Raw genomic sequence first — 17,826 nt, forward strand, 5'->3', positions numbered from 1 at the left:
TGAAAATAATAGCTGTCTAGGATATATGTGCTATAATATAGTATCTCTTATTTTGTTTTACACAGAGCTCTCCCAGTTACTGCTTTGTGACCTTACTCTACATTTTAATCATCCTGTGAAGACGGATGACTTCAAGGAAACAGAACAAAACAACTCCCTCTTTGAAAAGTTTAAAATATCAGATGTATCCCTTGGTTCAAACAGTTCTACCTGATTTCTTATTTGTTGTGAATTTATAACTATATATGTTGTTGAATTAATGTATCTGGGAGAATTGAGTTTACTGATATATTTAATATAATAAAAAACAAAAATATGTTGAGTTGTAAATAATCATTTCATGTTCCCAAAGGCTGTTTTATTGTTATTTTAATATTTCAAAGAATGGCTAATTTATTTCACTAATGGCAAGGGTAAGACAGGACATTGGCCATGGGGCACTGTCTATCCTTTACCTTATGCTCGAATTTGGCTCAGGCTGAGAGTCACTAAATTATAAATGGATGGTAGGAGCTTATATTAATCAGATCTCTCCTGTTAGCAAGTGCCAGAAACAGCTCAAGTTAGCGGAAGCATGTGTTGGGTTGTGTGACTTGGACGTCCCTGGTTGGGGTAGATTTCAAGGACTCCACTAATTGGTCAGCTGTTTCTGTCTTGGTTCTGTTTCTGTGCATTGGCCTCACCCTGACCTGTGATGGACTGGCCACCTGCAAAAGCCACGTGGAAGGGGGCGGGGGGATAGAAACACGGCAGCAGACAGCTCTAGTGTACCACTTTAACTTTTAGGGTCCCCAGAGAAGAGAGATCCTCTGACTCAGTCTCTGTGTTTAACATTCCAGAGGACACCAGTTTTAGCTAAGATGTTGATCCCTAAATAGGGTCCTATGCGACTGTGATTCAAGAACCTGGGTCATATGCCAGGTCTGTGACCAAAGGAGGAGAACCCCCGCCAGAGGACTGGAGTTGCCATTGCCTGAAGAAGGGGAGAAGGAACACTGGTCGTAGAAACATCAGGTATCACTAATTTCAGTCCTGACAGTGGAAAAACTTTTAGGATAACTTCATCCTAAAACTTTCTAATTTCTGTCCCTTTCCACCAAAGGAGACTTAAAATAATAGGCTTATTTGCCATGTAAACATGATTTGCTATCAAATAGTTGCTTTGGAATCTACGATGTCTTTCATTTTAGATATTTTTGAATAGAAAGGATAGAGTATTAGGAAGCAAGACACAAGGACAGCTCACTCCACATGGTTGCTGTCCTCACTACCCAGCACCTAGCTCAGAGTTTAACACACAACAAGCACTAAATGAACGGCTTGGCTTGTCGAATAAACAAATAAATGCAAGTTTTTCGGCTTTATAACTTTCAAGTTCTGTACTAAATTGAGAACTACTGGTTTGTAAGGATGAAGTTTTACGAAACATCATTTTTATCATCGTTCGTTAACAGTCTCCACATACTCATCATAACAAATTGTCAGTTTCACCCGGTGACTTCTGAGATCCCTTCCAATATTCCATTAGCTCGTGAAAATGAAGATGCGGCATTTTTTTTTACCACTTGGAAAACTCGTAAATTAAGCAGAGAAGCCAACAATTTTCGTTGTTAAAGTTGTGGAATAACAACCAAGTGCCCAAAGGGGAAAACTTAACCATTGAATGCCAGGTTTTTCTTTTGCAAAATACCTACTACTTTTAAGTGAGGTATATAACCAGAAGGAAAGAGCTGAATTGCTTCGTAGGATTTATAAAGCCTTTTTTGGCAAGGATGACAAGAAGGGCTTTATGACAGTTGTCGGGGGGATAAAAAAGAGAAGAAAGCAATCTAATCAAAGTCTGATCAAATGTGTATATTCATTGCTTTTTCACCTTCATAGGAAGACTTGGTAAAATCTACATCATTTGACAATGCTTTTGGAATTGGGTGAGAGGTAGAAGAGGTGGGATGTAGTTGTTGAGATGCGATGAACTTAAATCCAGGTGTTATTTGACACCAAAACCTCATCTCTAAATATTAAAATATTTTCTTTTGGTGTTTGTAGCTTAAATTTGCTTTAAGACAAAAATATAATAGTATAGACTAAACAATAAAGTCAATAAAGTTGTTTTAGGAACTCAAAAGTAAAGCAAAAGGCAAATTAATTTTAATCCCAGGAAGTTAACCCAACATGCATTTATCTTTTCATAAAAAAGTATACAAAAAACCCCCCAGCAACAAGAACAACAACAACAACAAACAAACACTGAATAAGAAAGAATGAAATATTTTTGAAGCCTTTTAAATTATTGCTGCCAAGAAAGTGAATTTTAGTAGTTTTCTAATTATACATAAAAAACCGATGATTGCTTCTTACTGATAAAGGTTTAGCTATAAAAAAAATCAGTTTTATGTGGTAGCAAAAATTATTAAGTGTTTTGAAACTTGCCCCCAAATAATTTTTGTAGCTGTGTAAACTACTGTACTTTGAAATGGGCGTCAAAGGTACACGTTTTTATATGAATTATTGCAGTGCACCGCTAGACTTCACATGTGAATATTATTACTGATGTACTTTATAAACATTGAAGAAGAATAAATAAATTATGAGATATTTGACAGTCTTCATTTCAAACACTTAAGTAAAAGGACAAAACCCCTGTGCTCACGTCGAGGGGTTTGATTCAGTCCTAAGTGTCTGCCCAGTCGCCAAGGTTGACTGATCTTCCCGCGCGGGCAGCAGAGGCAGGAGGAAGGTGCACTTGCTGGCATCCTCGCTAGGGATAACGTGCAGGATATGTTAACGTACATTGGTATCTGGAACCTCGGTTTTTCCCGTCGATGAGCAGAAGTGGCATTTTCCTGAAGTAGTCGATAATATCTGACACAGACAAAAAGTCCTGAAAAATTCAAAATAGGGAGGTGAATTAACACTTCAAAGGGCAGCCTGGTTTTCACCCTCAGTTTTTATCTGTATCACATCCTACCTCTCGAAGGTATGAGGACTGTGGGGGAAAACCTATGAAAAATTTGGCAAATATTTTAGTGATTTCTGCTATAGAACTTTGAAAAAAGTTCCTCACCCACATTCAACAAATCATGAATAAATGACTATATATTATAACCTCATGTAGCAGTTATATATATGTAGGGGGTCTAATTCTGCTACCCCTGCCTCTGTGTTTTTGGTTTGGTTTCTGTATCCTACCTTCACTCTCAATTATTAATAGTGTGAGGAGATATAAGGAATCGGGAGGTCAGAGGTTATCCCTGGTGTCTGGGGGTGATATCTATAACATGACATGACAAGAAATAATAGTTCTTTCCTGATCTCTCTGCAGTGTCGCCACCACCACACTCAGGTTCATTGCCTGGATCACCCTACCCCTGATGGCCAGACTGGGAAAAACCCCATCCATCCTGCCAGACCTGGGTCAGAAGTCACGTGGTATCCCAGACAGGATCATGCACTTCCTCCAACACTACCCTGCTGCGTGCCTCCCTTTGGGGCAGCTGCGATCTGTACGTGTGTGTTTCCGTACCAGACCAGCGAATCCTGGAGGGTAGACATCTCTGCTTCTACAGGACCAGTGCAGCTCTATCCACATCGACCCGGTGATTCAAACATTTGACCCAAATCGGGTGTTTTTTTCCTACTCATTTACATAATCATAACTTAAAAATATTTGGAGTGAAAGGGAAGTTATGGGTAAGCCGTTTCTCATTCTGGACATGTTTGATTGAGCTGATCCCCCTCCTGGAACTTTGAAGTTAAAGAACATGTTTGGGGTGTTAAGTTTAGCTGTTAGTTTCTTAGCCCTGAAAGGTTTTTTTTTTTTTTTTTTCACAGCTGTCTGATTACCACCCAAAAAGTGTCCAGCATAAACCGTGGCTGAACAGACGAAAATGTCTTTGGCAATTTGGCCAATGAAGGTTTTCAGTGAGAACTGAACCAAGTATCTAAATAAAATTACAACAAGAATTCTACTTTTCCCCTTTCCAGATGTCGATGTAAAATACAGCCTTATCAATACACTGCAATCTTACATTAAAATTATGTCACAAAGGTGAATAATGAAGGAACTTGCCTTGGACACCGTCCAATTGGATCTTTTTTAAAAAAAATTAAATGTTAACTTTTTTTTCCTAATTCAAAAGTTACAAATGTGATTTTAAATTACTTGGAATAAAAGGTATAAAAAAGATTCCTATGACAGAGGTAGCTACTGTTGATGTTTTGGTAAATGAAGGGTTCCACTAAGGTGAATTAACTCTAAAGTTGCCATATGGTATAGACACCCAAAGAATCTTACAGCAAAGTTTCCTATAGCTAGTTACGCAAAGAGGCATAGAAAGAGCACGGGGGGCAATTTTGCATCTGGAAGTCCTTACCTCCTTCCCTCGGAGTCCAGTTCCCAGCAAGTAAACTTGGCTTTCCTCCTGATAACGGATCTGGATGTTGTAAACTTTATCTTTGTACAACACCATGAGGACATACGGGTTGGTTATTGTCTTTTTAGAGCTGTCTCTAACCAGAAAAGTGCCATCCTAAAAGGATAAATTCTTGTTATTATGGGAACGGTAAAAGCCAATACTTCTGTTGCCTCTAAGAGCAGTAGACAAGTCTCTAGGGATCTAGAAAGCTATCATTGACAAGTAGTGAACATTCAGTTCCCCAAACAGCTACAAGATCCCACATGTCAATGGATTGCTTGGTTGTCAGGAAGGAGGCAGCAGTGATTGTATCAGAGAAATTTCCAAGTCGACCTCTTGATGAAAAAGAATCCCTTTTTCAGTAATAAAACGTAACAGGTGGTTGAGTGGATAAAGGGCCAAGTGAAATAAAGACTTTATTGGTTAACTAAAGCTATATCTTCCTATTCCTGGGAGCTAACTTCCTAACCCTTCTTTCCACATCAAAAGTCAGAAAATACCCAGAGACCTCTGAAATTCGCCCATTTTAAAACCACATGATCTCCAGATAGTGTTTCATCCACTACATACCCTAAGAAAATTGAATGTGGACCATGTGTGTGCTTAGATTTTTTTTCTGATACTAAAATAGTGTTGTGATTTATCCTATACTTAAACTTTCATTAAATTATTGCCACATAATATTAGTATTATGAAGATCTGATATTAAAATAGAATTAATTAGTAAGGACACATTTAAACTTAAACTCTCCCTCCGTGTATTGAATCAGGATGGCTTTAAATAGCCAAAAATCTGTGATTGTGGTTTTTCTTTGTTTTTGTTTTTGTTTTTGTTTTTAATTCCAAGTTAATTGAGTAAATTTTGGTCAGAATATCTCTGTTGAACAAACATACCTGTGGACCAGTGATTCATAGCCTTGCCTTCACTTGAGAATCATCTGGAGAGTTTTGAGGACTCCCAGAGCCCACATAGCACCCCTGACTAATTAAATCAGAATCTCTCCAGGTGAGATTCAGGACTCAGAATTTTTAAAGCTCCCCAGGTTATTTAAATGTGTAGCTAAGGGTGAGAACTACTGTCGTAGCCTCGAGATGTGAAAGACGAAGGGTCTTCGCTTTCTCCTTTCCGATATATAGATTTAAGGTTAAATTTCAGCACCGGGCGACAGGAAATCTGGTTAAGACCGCATAATATAAAAGAACAGCTAGACATTTCTAGGGAAAGGCGAAAAGTCGCTGCTACCTCTCCAGATACGAGTCCCTTCAAGCAATGTGAAAGGCAACCATCTATTAAGAGGAAGATGGAACCAGTAAGATATCAGATATTTTCGGAGGAAGAGAGTTTCTATTTGACATAGTATGATCGCTATGACAAGATGGACCTTTTCGGTAATAAAATCTCCTGAGATTCTGCCAGCCAAATGACGGCCTTAATTTAGACTTTCCCCTGGGACCTGGCAATCATTGCTATGGCCGCTGGTGGGCGTGGAGCTGGCAGTGGAGGTGTGATGGGTCCTCTCCGTGTAACAGCGCAAACCCAACAGAATTCCTAGCCCATAACTGGCACTCAGTGAAAGTCAGTCCCCCTTTTCACCTTCCATTAATATTTATAACTATTTAAAAATAAACTTCAGCACAGTACCTGGTTTATCTTTCTGAGAGCAGCTTCTGCCTCTGGTCGGGTAATATAAGAAACGTACCACTCTTCATTTAATAAATTCTGAAAATGTAAAAATTTAAAAACAGAATAAATTTTGCAGTGACGTATGTAAGTGAAAAAGAAAAGCCTCCAGGTCATTGTTTCCATAAATAAACACCTCCATTCCATGAGGTTTGAAACGTGTGTTTTCTTAATATAAAATCAACCATCCCAGTGGGGCTAAATAGAAGATATTTTCTGTGAACTGCTTTTTGTCACGACACTGGGTGCAAAGGTAGCTACGAATAAGCACCTTATTACATAATGGAATCTCAAATCTGGAAAGATATAGATGTAATAATTTCTTCCATTTAATATAATAATACACTTAATATTATTAAGAACACTAAGGAAAAAACATATTTTTCACTTAAAGCATCCTCTCCTTAAATTTTTTTTTTTTTCACTAAAAGAGTACACAGTGCTCCCACTGTGTAGTGATGATTCCTTTGCTAAGAAAAAAAATAAAATGAAAACATGCTTTGTTACCTCTCCTTCCATAGGAGATGGTGGCCGAGGTTTGCTGGGGACTGGCAACAAAAAGTTCCTGCCTTCAGCTCTGGGAGGTAGCCTGCTGCCAGTGCCTTCAAAAAAAAGTATAGCATTTTGAAAGTTAATTTACTTTGAGCTCTTGTTCTCTTAATTATGCATGCATCATTCATTCATAACACATTCCTCCCCCAAATGGCCTGGTAACTATTCCCAACAATTAACAGTTCAAGAAGCTGTGCTTCGAAAATAATTTTCACCTGTTCAAAACCACAAGGGCTGCTCAGGCATTATTCTATAGCCATGCCAATGCCATTTTGAGAGCAGTGCTGTAAATTCAAGAGATTTCTTGAATGTGCATATTACATAATGTAAAGTGACTAGATCCATGGATGAAAAAAAATCACAGTCGTTTTAATGTGACCATCAGAAAGAATATTCAAATTCAAGAGACAGATCTTTCAGACTCCAGTCTACCCAGAACAGATTCCCAGCCACTGATGTGACAATGCACTAATAAAGATAATTAGGTTCACATTGTTTTCACAAAAACAAATGTCAGTTACCTAAGACAAAGCGAAATTACCTTGAGAATAGTGTTAGCTTTTAGAACCAGAGTTTGCTACCTGCTGTTCTTTACCAGATTTTCTGACGAGATAGAACTGTTCGACCTGCATAGAAGGCCCTACAAATCACCTGATCAATCAGGGATCTTTCTCAGGTACCTAGAAATTACACAGCACTTGCACGTCACCTTCTATAATATATCTTTTTTCTTGTTTATGGTTCTGAAAATTTCTGAAAATGTGTTTCCTACTCTCAGGAAAGGTTTGATTGTGTTGATGTGTAATTGCCCAAGCCGTTTCCTATGTGACGGAATAGCTCTTCAAAACTGGGAAATCCTGCAAACTGAATGTTCTCTTATCCATGCATCATTCATTCATTCAACAAATATCTGTTCAGAACGATTCTGTCCAGGCCTTTGACCCTGATGGCAACACCACAGGGTGGACGTCATCTTCACTTTGCATCAGAGAAAACAGAGGCTCAGAGTCTAAGCAAATCACATGCTCTTAGTGGCAGGACCAGGACTTGAACCTGTGGCTCCCAAACATTACTCTGTATAACTAAGAACCCCTGGGGTTTCTGAATCGGCCAGGGCTCAGGAATCTGCCTGTCAACAAGCACTCTAGGTGGTTCTGCACCAGGGTTGTTACTTCATCTACAATATGCCACAAGGGACAAACTGCCTGCCCGTGCCAGTGAGAAGAGTTACCAGGAAAGGCTGAAGACTCTTGAGCCGTGTCACCAGGATTATTTAATATGATGTTCCCTGTTTCTAAATAAGCAGATCAGGCTGGCCCTGACCTGCTGATCTTCCTTCCGGAGGCTCCCAATGCCTGAACAGCCCATCCCATCCCCACGTTTGCAATCCAACATGCTGGCACTTTTTATAATGTTTGTTGAATGAATGAATTCTCACCATACAAGAAAGTGACAGACAAGCACATGTACTTTTTATTGTAGTCACTCACCACCCTTAATATTTAGATCATCAAGGAAGTTGGGACAAGTGTTTGGATAATATACAACATATCCTTCACCTTCCTGATGGCAGAACAGCCAGGGAAGAAGACTAAGGACCAGGTGTCCTGGCAGCCTCAGGGAAAAAGGGATCAATTTTGATTAAGGTAGTATTCCAAAAAAAAATTAACTAACCATTTGTATTACTAATGCCCATCACCAATCCATAAGCCAGGAGTCTGTGGAAGTTACTTTGGAAAATATTGCTATCAGTGAAGAATCTGGAGCTCAGATCTCTGCAAGGCCCAGGCAGGTAACACAGTGTGGGCTCATAAAACACAGTGAGTTGGGGAGACTGGAAAATTGAAGCGGGGAAGGGACTGTGGAAACCATATAGCGAATATGCACACTATACCCTCAAAAACCTGTCTCATCAAGGAAGCTGAGACAGGTTTTAGGAAAGATCGAAAACTTAGTGGATTTTATTGGCGTGAGCAGTAGGGTCTCACACATGTATGGGATGGTGCATCCAACTGAATATAATATATGCACCCCTAAAAAGTGTTTACTCCTGGGGTATAATTCGAACTTACTAATGTAGTTTTCTATTTACAACACGCACTGGTGTTCCTGCACCTGTACCACGCTGCAAAAAAAGAGTTTGTTCCTCACGAGGTTTCTTTAAAATATTAAGTCAACTTTTCAAAATCAGTTAATTTCACATTCAGGGCCATGTTTCCAGTTTTTCTTGGAAAAAAAAAAATCAGAAAATCTGGCAACACTAGGCCAGTTTCCTGGCGTGGGAAAAAAAACTATTTTCTAGTATTAGGTGACTTTCCACAGTCATTTGAAATGTTTGTCATTCAGCAAACATTTTAAAAGTGTTTACCATGTGCCAGTCATTTGCAAGGTTTTAAGGATAAATAATAAACACAGTCTCGTCCATCTTGCTGCTTCTCAACGTGGCCCATGGACCAGCAGTATCGGCATCACACAGGAACTTGTTAGAAATGCAGAAATCTCAAGTCCCACCCCAGACTCACTGAATTAGAATCTGCATTTTAACACAATTCCCAGGTGATTTATATGCACATTAAAGTTTGAGAACACTCTCGGCAAATATTTAGATTGGACACCCAGAGAAAGTATTAGTTAAAAGACACGTCCTCACCCAGACTTCCTGAATTGGAATCTTGTGGGTTGGGTTTTCTTAATCTGTACTTTAAACATGACCCTCAATTTGCAACTCAAGTGTAGATTCCTTATAGAAACCTAAAACTACAGGGAAAGCGAAGCACTATCCTGAGCACTGTATGAAAACAAGAGGCGTGAAGAGCTCTGCGTGGGACGATTCAGGACAAGGCCACCATCCTGAGGAAGAGTGTGCGTGTGTGGTGTTTTATGTAGTATCTCATCATTCCAGCAGCCTTTGGTACACTGCAGAAATGGAATTGAGTGCTGGATGAAGAAGTCAGATGCTTTTAGGAAAGAAAACCTTTGCCAAGGGGCTTTGGGATGGGTTGGTCCCTAGACCTGAAGGCACGTTGCCTGGAGCAGTTCCCTAAATCCCAGAGGACAAACCTTGAGAGAAGTATGGCGGCAGGGAGGCGCTCTGCAGAAAATTACTGTTACTGCGGAGACAAAAAAAAAAAAAATTTAAGTTGAGTTGAGGCGATGGATCCAGGTGGGGGCCGTGTTAGGGAACCTGGGCTGCAGGTGCTCCTTTTTATATTACTTCCCACCCCCGCCTTGAAAGCACGGGAGCTGAGCAAAGAGAAGGAACTGAGGGGACATATCTCACTACTGTCCCAAGGGGACCATCCCAAAGTCCAAAAACAAACAACAACAACAGCAAACCTGTTTAAAAGTTACTTTAAAAAGTTGGCGGCAGGTGAGGTCTTTGAGTTTGGGGAATGGCAGAAGTCCTCTGGGGAGAGGACCTCTCTTTGGGAAAATATAGAAATGGGCGTATCGTTTGGGGACAGTGACTCCCTAACGGTCGACGACCAGAGGGCAGGTAGGTGAGAACAAGGGAGAACCAGGTGGCCCTGCGGCAGCGAGTGACAGCTTCTGCAGAAACTGAGGTGGTGGACAGAGGGCCTGTGGGGACCCTAAGTGCTGTTTGCTCCATGGTGAGGAGCAGCGCCCACCATTAGCCCAAGCTCTCTGTCCAAGTCTGCTCTGCTCAGCAATCTCACGTGAGTGGTATTTTGTAAGAATGAAGGACAGGACTGGAGCCTAGTGAGGGGTGAACCGGCATAAGAAAATGAAAGACACGGAAGGAAAAGAAAATCAGCTGGAAGAATGAGAAGCAGCAGCAAAATATCCGCGCCAGAGGCACCCGAGGAAGATGGAAAAGTTTGAGAATCCTTCCGGATATCTGACAGTGCTGGTGCTTGAGTTTTCTCCCATATTTAGGGTGGGACTGGGACTTCTCTATGGATATTGAAGGAGACGGGAGGCCTTGGGGACACCAGGAGGCAGCCAGTGGTCTTATGAGGGAGAAATGACCTGAGCCTTTCTCCCGTTTGTGCCTTTGTCTCTGGACAGCCTCACCGTGGGCCCTGAGAAACGCCGTTGCTATGGAGAAGGCAGACCCGCAGGAACAAAGCCCGTGCAGTGAACTCTCACTCAGCATCTGCCAAGTGCAAGGTACGTTTTCTCGGTCTCCCGTCCAACACGCACGGTGAACTCCAAGTACTTAAATTAGCTGGGTTTCTTGAGTGGTTTGCTGTTTGTTCGTTTCAACTCTCAGAGTGAAAACATTCCCCATTTTCTGCCAAAGAGTTTATTTCGTCCAGGGTTTCCGTGGGGCAGTCTGTTCTATACTCCTTGGACCCCAAGCACAGACTCAGAGGACAGAAGCGGATTAATACCCGTGGCTCTTTATGCTCAGCTTCCTTTTGGTTCTTAAGGCCCAAATGTTCTGGGCTTACTACACACTGGTTCATTTCTTTCTTCCTCAACCCACCTGACCTTAGCTCAGCGTCAGTGGACCCAGATGCTATGTTGAGTTAGAACTGAATGACGTTGCCACAAACCTCTCTGAGAACACTCCTGGCCCGTGAGACGATGGGAGCGGGTGTTTGGGTGACGGCTTGGTAGATCTCGAAGGGAAAGTGTTGGAGCTCATGGACAGCGGTGTTGGCTGGGGCAAAGGTCTCTGATGCACTGTGGGCGAGACAGAAAGTAAAGTCGATTGTCAGGATCCAGGTGTCACAGGAACATTCTAGAACTGCTCCCCAGTTAGAAACAGCTAGTCTAAAGGGAGATTCAACAATCTGAAAGAGCGAATGTAATTAGGAAGGGGTAGGATGGAACCCCACCCCTGATAACTTTCTAGAAGATTTGCCACCTTAGAATGCAACTTAAAATGCTGCCATTCTATATCATTCTCCACAATACACATTCATTTTAGTTTTTTCATTTTTGAAATGCTAACTTGGCCAAACATCGTCAGTTGGAAACCATAGGAATTTCAGAAATGATTCACGAGTTTTGTTTTACGAAAGCCAAATTTTATGCCGTTTCATTCTCCTGCAGTGAGTGATCTTTTACTCACATATGTTAGAGGGCATAAATATTAGAATTTTTTTCTATCAAGCCATACATGCAGTTTTTACTTTTACTATACTATTAAGTAATTTGCACTGATGTGCATGAACTTAACAGTTCTCATTGGTAACTCAGCCAAGTAATTCCATCTTTTTAAGAGTTCATGCAGAATACCAACTGACATATGTCTACTTAATAGTAATTTCACAATTTTAATCGATTCTATAGGGTTTCTGTACTAAATAATTCCATTCGAATGCCTGAGCAGAAAGACGAAGGAATGAGTTATACGATGTAAGAAAGCTTTTCTGAACGTACCGTCATCTTCATCCTGGTGAGGGGAAGAAAAAAAAAAAGGCATTAAATCATCATCAAAACATGATTCCTATAAGAACTATATTCCTCAATAATACAAACGTCTCTGTTTCCCTTTAGTGGTTTTGCTACTCTACTCCGCAGTAAATATTACTCCACAGTAAATACTGTGGAGAGCAGCAGAACTTGCTAGTGGTTTATGATTTCTTAACACAAACCAGCATCTAAGCGCCTCCACTCTGGGTCTGTCCTTACATACTTAGCATTGAAGAGGTTCTGAGGTGCCTAAAAGGGCCCAAGTATATAATAATAATGACAATATCTACTACGTGCCCCGAAGATTCATACGTGGTATTTTATCCAATTCCCCTAGCAATCTTTCAAGAATTTAACATCTTCATTTTACAGATGGAAACGAGTCAGTTGGGAGGGGCTGCTAACCCACCGAGTGTGGCAGACATAGTATTGGTCCCTCATCTCTCTGATCTGAAGCTCGGTCTTCTTTCGGGCTCTGCTTTGCAAAGGCCACTGGTCTTAAAAGCAACCCCACCTTACTTATTTATAATGTGGCTTACAGGGCGTGTCTACATCCCTCAGCATATTTATCTTCAGGGCATGAGAAATGCTGGAAAAGGCAAAAATTACACTGCCCTTGACTATACACCAAAATTGCCACCTTGGGCTCGTTTTGTTAGGCCACATGCTGGTGATGAAAGAGAATTTCCTCAGAGTGTGGTCATGAGAATTAAATTAGTTATTTATCACCTGCGCCGGGCATGTGTTGAATGAGTTAGCTGTCATTAGTCTACCACTGAGACGAGGCAAGAAGCATCATAGTCAGAATCATTCAGCCCAGCTGGCCAACCGGGTGTCCCCACACAGGGGCTCAGAGAATTCCCACAATGAAATCTCTCCTCAATACTGTTGCGACCTTGTCATGTCCACTCTGGTTTAAGGGTATACATCTCCCAGATTCTCACGACACGAGCATCAACCCTTTCAGAGACCGGGAACCTCAGGAATGTGATGTTATCCTCACTTTCAATCTCACTTCCTTTTGTCCCTAGAGCTTTGCAGCCAAGCAGCTGTCCTTATCCCCAAAGGCTCCATGGGCATTGCTACCCACCCGCCTTTTCTCGAGACATTCCTGAGGCCGGGATACATCCGGGCTTTCTCTTAGGATGACTCTATTCTGTGTCCTCCCCATCACTCAATGACCATCACAGATCTCACCTCCGAGAAGTCACCCCTGGCTCCTTGACCCCCATGGATCACTTTCTCCCCTTTGCCTCTGTAGCTCTTTCCAGGATCATACTCTGCTCAGCATGGCGAATGCAGGTTTGCCTGTCTCCATCATATATTAGCACTTTGTCTGAGCAAGCACAGAAGCACTTGGGGGCTGAGCCCTTGAACAGAGGCAGGTGTGGGACAGCCTTCGGAGGGGAATGTGGCGTACATGGTGTAGAGGAAATCAGACAGACCTGGATTTTGATCCTGGCTACTGACTAGCTGTGCAGCTTGCAGTGAATATCTTACCCCTTCTGAGCTTCAGCTTCCTCTTAGTAAAAGAGAAACTATGATACCTCATAAGGTCATGAAGTGCAAAGCGGTGTGTGAAACTGGGGCGCCCAATGTTCCTGGTTTGCCTAAAACTGATGGAATTCCTGGGATGTGAGACTTTTACTGCTAAAACTGGTGAAGTTAAGTCCCAGGCAGACAGCTGGTCACCCAAATGCAGCTAGCTTGGCAGCACGCACACATTAGGCATCCAATAAATGCTATTTTCCCTCTTTCTCCAGCGGTTGGGTATTAAAAGGTAAAACAGAGGACTTAGAAACTTTGCTGCGAGGCCAGGACTCTTGGGCATCTTTCCCTTTATCCTCCCCTCTGCCCATTGCCCCTTCATCTTGCTATTTTGCCACCTGGTGGTGGGGCTGCCATGAACCCAGCCACCCCAGGAGCTCTCACAAGGGGCAGGAGCTAGGCAGTGCAGCCCGGTGGGCAGGCGGGAAAGATGGAGGCCCCAGCAGGCCCCAGATTCAGGAGCCCACAGTGGTTGGGCCTTGCTCTGGTGCTGGACCTCGGTGAAGGCTGGGGCAGAGGGAGCCCCAACCTCCACGAGCCTGCACTGGTTTTCCCCACGCCAGGCATTCACCAAATGACGCTGCGTACTTACATTCTCTCTTCTCTCTGGTCCCCATCCATGCCTGAAATGAATTAGGGCAAAGAAAAAGAACTGAGTTTGCAGTGTTTCAAAGAGCCAGCCTCAGAATACAGATAGTTTCACTTAATCTAATAACGAGAAATCAAACCCACTGAGCCGTGATAAAGCGGGAAGCAAAAAAAAAAAAAAAAAAAAAAAAAATCCCCAGCAGAAAAGCAGGGGGAGGCAGCGGAGTGAGTCAAGTGACTCAGTTCCCGGCCATACTTGTGAGCTGAGCTACACAAACCTTTATTTTGTGTAGCTCCTGCAGCAAATAATTACTAGTTAAAAAAAAAAAAAAAAAAGGTTTAGTCAGCAAACTAACTCTTTAGTAGCTATTAAATTTCACTGAGTCGAGGTTTCTCCAAGCAAATGAAAACATTTGAGGTAATCTCCTTTGCTGATGTGTTAAAACAGCCATCTTGGGGCTGGCTCACCCTTCGGGTAAAGGGAAGACAGCTGGAAAATGATGCTGCTTTGCGACTTTTCCCAGATGCATTAGCTAGTCAGACAGATTTGGTGACAGCTGCCTTAGAGCTGTGGCAGGCAGCTGTTCGCCTGGGTCCCCATCCTGTTCTCCTCAGAGAGAGAGCCATGGGGATAATTTGGTGAATGGCTCCTATCAGATGCTTCACATGTCATCTCATTCTGTGTTTACTTAAAATTCCGATCATGTGTTCCTAATTTTTTTACCTTCATTTTTTATCTTTTAAAATATTTCATTAAAATAGTAACTCGATGACTAAGGGGTTTTTTGTGTGTGTGTGCACCCCAGCCCTGATTTAATCTTCATATTAACTGAGCCAAGGCCAGAGTTATGAACCCTGATCGCACAGATAAACAGAAGCCCTGGTTATGTCCTTAGCAAGTACTGGGCTTGGGCCTGATTCCGAATACATTCGTGCCATTTTGTAACTGGACCCCATAAGATTTTACAGCAAAGTTAGCAAAATTAGAGTAGACCTCAGTATCGTGGCATTACAAAATGTGGTTGGCAGTGAGAAAGACACTTTCAATGACCTAATCCCATCCCCCTCCCCCCACTCCTAATTATTTCCTCTCTGCTACCTGTATGAACGATTAACTAAACTGGCAGATACAGTTCCTATGCACTGCAGTGGAAGGAAGAAGCAGCCTCCAGTGTTTGAGAATAAGGTATCCACGAGCGGCAGTCATTCCCACGCTCCCAATTCAGCATCTCTCCACTCCTTTCTTGGCTAAATCACCATTTTCTTCAAAGGGACCCGGGAACTTTACATGCAACCTAAGGAGCCTGAACATCCCTCCAGCCACAGCAGCAAGCGAGCTGCTCCCGCCTGGGAGCACTCAGGACTTCCTGTTCCTGCATGAGCCCACCAGTTGGCAGATTTGGGCACCATCCCCTCTTAATGACAAACCCAAGTGAAAGGACAGTTACTTTGGTACAGGTGGCTTCTTCCCTGGCAGGGGGCTACTTCTGTCGTGTCTTTCCATGGTTGGCGGTAAAGGAGGCTTTTGTATCTTGGACGAATGGTCCCCGAGAGGCCTGCAGGGTTGAGAGGAAGGATGTGTGAGGCACAAACTGCTTTTTCATGGAGAAGACCGTGTCTCCTCCCACAGACCCAACATAGCACGTACCTTCCTGCCGGGGGCGAGGGCTGCAAGAAAGGAGGGAAGAGGTATGAGTCCTCAGAGCTCATCCATTCAAAGAATAAAAAAGGCAAGATGCAAAACCAAACAAAAATGAGTACAACCAAACAGGAAAACGGCTTACCTTGTCAGAAAACAACGGTTTCTTTCCTGTCAACGACAAACAGCAGATAAAAACTAGAATTCAAGATTCTAGAATATATTAGCTAAGCATAAGGTATTAAACCATAGTTTGATGACACTGTGACCTGAGTGCCCTGGGCTAAAGCATTAAAGAACCTGGGTGGGTCCCTCACAGAGCACCTTATTTCACAGGCTCAGCGAAATGAAGTGACCTGCCCAAGGTCACACGGCGTTATGTACATACAAAAGCATTCTGGGTCCTGTGCTGCTTTTCCACATTTTTATTTCACATAGCTGACGATAAAAAGGATTAAGTGTCTTTCATGATTTTACGCCACTCTCATTGGTCAAGAGGTTTTTTGTAAAGCCTAAGTATCTGAAATCTTTGTATCTGAAATAAACCCATTTGCCTTGAAGGGGTTAAATTTCCTCTAATCTGTGGTACATTTGATATTATATAAAGCATTACACTTATTTTCTGAGAAAATTTTAACTCGAAGAAGGTTTCAGGAAATTCTGCTGGTGGGCTGCAAATCATTTTGTTTTGGTTTTTGTTGGTCCTTCCTTCCTTCCTTCCTTCCTTCCTTCCTTCCTTCCTTCCTTCCTTCCTTCCTTGCCTTCCTGCCTTCCTGCCTTCCTGCCTTCCTGCCTTCCTGCCTTTCCTTGCCTTTCCTTGCCTTTCCTTGCCTTTCCTTGCCTTTCCTTGCCTTTCCTTCCTTTTCTTTCTTTCATTTCTCTCTTGGAACAGGTAACACACAGGCTTCCTGAAGAGATGCTAGGTGTACCTGAGAACTCTGCATTGCAAAGTTATTCTTGATTCTGTCTGAAGTGCCCTAGCGTAGATATGCCCTAGGTCTTTAATGTAATAAAAGTATTACTTAAGTGGATTCAACCAGTTCTAGAAGCAAAACCCATAGGACCTTGAGTGAGTTATTTAAGGTATTTGAGTCTCAGTTTCCTCACCTGTAAAATGGGGATTATAAGTTAAAACTACATAGGTTTGCTGTAGGGATCAGGTGACAATTTGTAAGTAGGGTCAGACATGATCCATGTTAGATTGCTTGTTCTCCTCTTCCCTGTGCAGTTACCTCCCTGAGGTGAATGATGACAGGATGTGCCTGGGGTTGCATTTTCACAACGTGATTTATTCTCTAAAGACTGAGTACACACCAGGCCCAGGATAGGTCCTAAGAATCTCATCCCATTGCGAAGTGCTCACTGCCTACTGGGACAGAGTTTCGATGGTATAAAAAATGTTTATTATTCATAAAATTTTGGTTTGGGGTGGAACCCCTACTTTAGGGTGATAATCAGAAAACTTTGATTTATATCTTTAGGCCTGAATAGATTTCCTTTTTTAAAAAATCTGCTGATTTATGCATCTTCTCTGGGCATATGAAGAATCTCCTGTTAAGAGTTTGAGCATCATAAGAGGCTAGTTCTCTCAACACATCCCAGACAAGGGAGTAATTCAAGGGTAGAGCTGGTATTAGAAATCTTTTAGAAGGGTAGCTTTTGCTCAGAAGGTGACTCTGAAGGATTTGATGTCAGTATTCCACTTTTCTGAGGCTTTGGCTCATGGTAGTAAACAGGGCTGGAGTCTGAAGTTGAATTTCTCTGTCTTCATTTTTCACGTAATTCGCATGGCCCTCTGCGGTGGACCGCTCTAAATGACAGTAGCTGACACAGCTTTGCATGAGTCAGCAGAACTGTGAAGCCAGTCCCGGAAAAACAGCAGCAAGCAGCAGCCCTGAATCCACAAAGGTGAAAGCCTTGCTCGGGGCGTAGCTAAGGAAGGGCCGGGGCTGGGCTGGGGCTCTGGGATTCTTATCCCTCAAGGCTCAGAGCACCTTTCCCAGAACCCCCTAGTCCAC

General features: G+C 42.3%; 1 protein-coding gene across 1 annotated transcript in view; it reads right to left on the reverse strand.

The window, feature by feature from the left end:
- Nucleotides 1–2,245: 2,245 nt before the first annotated feature.
- LCP2 (lymphocyte cytosolic protein 2) overlaps nt 2,246–17,826 on the reverse strand; it is a 42,392-nt gene continuing 26,811 nt past the window's right edge. The window contains exons 9-19 of the mRNA XM_011370988.2: nt 15,954–15,979; nt 15,818–15,837; nt 15,618–15,725; nt 14,174–14,204; nt 12,001–12,013; nt 11,169–11,298; nt 9,709–9,758; nt 6,604–6,698; nt 6,058–6,135; nt 4,374–4,529; nt 2,246–2,881 (exon numbers count right to left, since the gene is read on the reverse strand). Coding sequence (XP_011369290.1) covers nt 2,759–2,881; nt 4,374–4,529; nt 6,058–6,135; nt 6,604–6,698; nt 9,709–9,758; nt 11,169–11,298; nt 12,001–12,013; nt 14,174–14,204; nt 15,618–15,725; nt 15,818–15,837; nt 15,954–15,979 — 830 coding nt within the window. The 3' untranslated portion in view covers nt 2,246–2,758. The remainder of the gene's footprint in view (nt 2,882–4,373; nt 4,530–6,057; nt 6,136–6,603; nt 6,699–9,708; nt 9,759–11,168; nt 11,299–12,000; nt 12,014–14,173; nt 14,205–15,617; nt 15,726–15,817; nt 15,838–15,953; nt 15,980–17,826) is intronic.

This window comes from Pteropus vampyrus, unplaced genomic scaffold (genome assembly GCF_000151845.1).
Source record: "Pteropus vampyrus isolate Shadow unplaced genomic scaffold, Pvam_2.0 Scaffold179, whole genome shotgun sequence".
NCBI classification, from domain to species: Eukaryota; Metazoa; Chordata; class Mammalia; order Chiroptera; family Pteropodidae; genus Pteropus; species Pteropus vampyrus.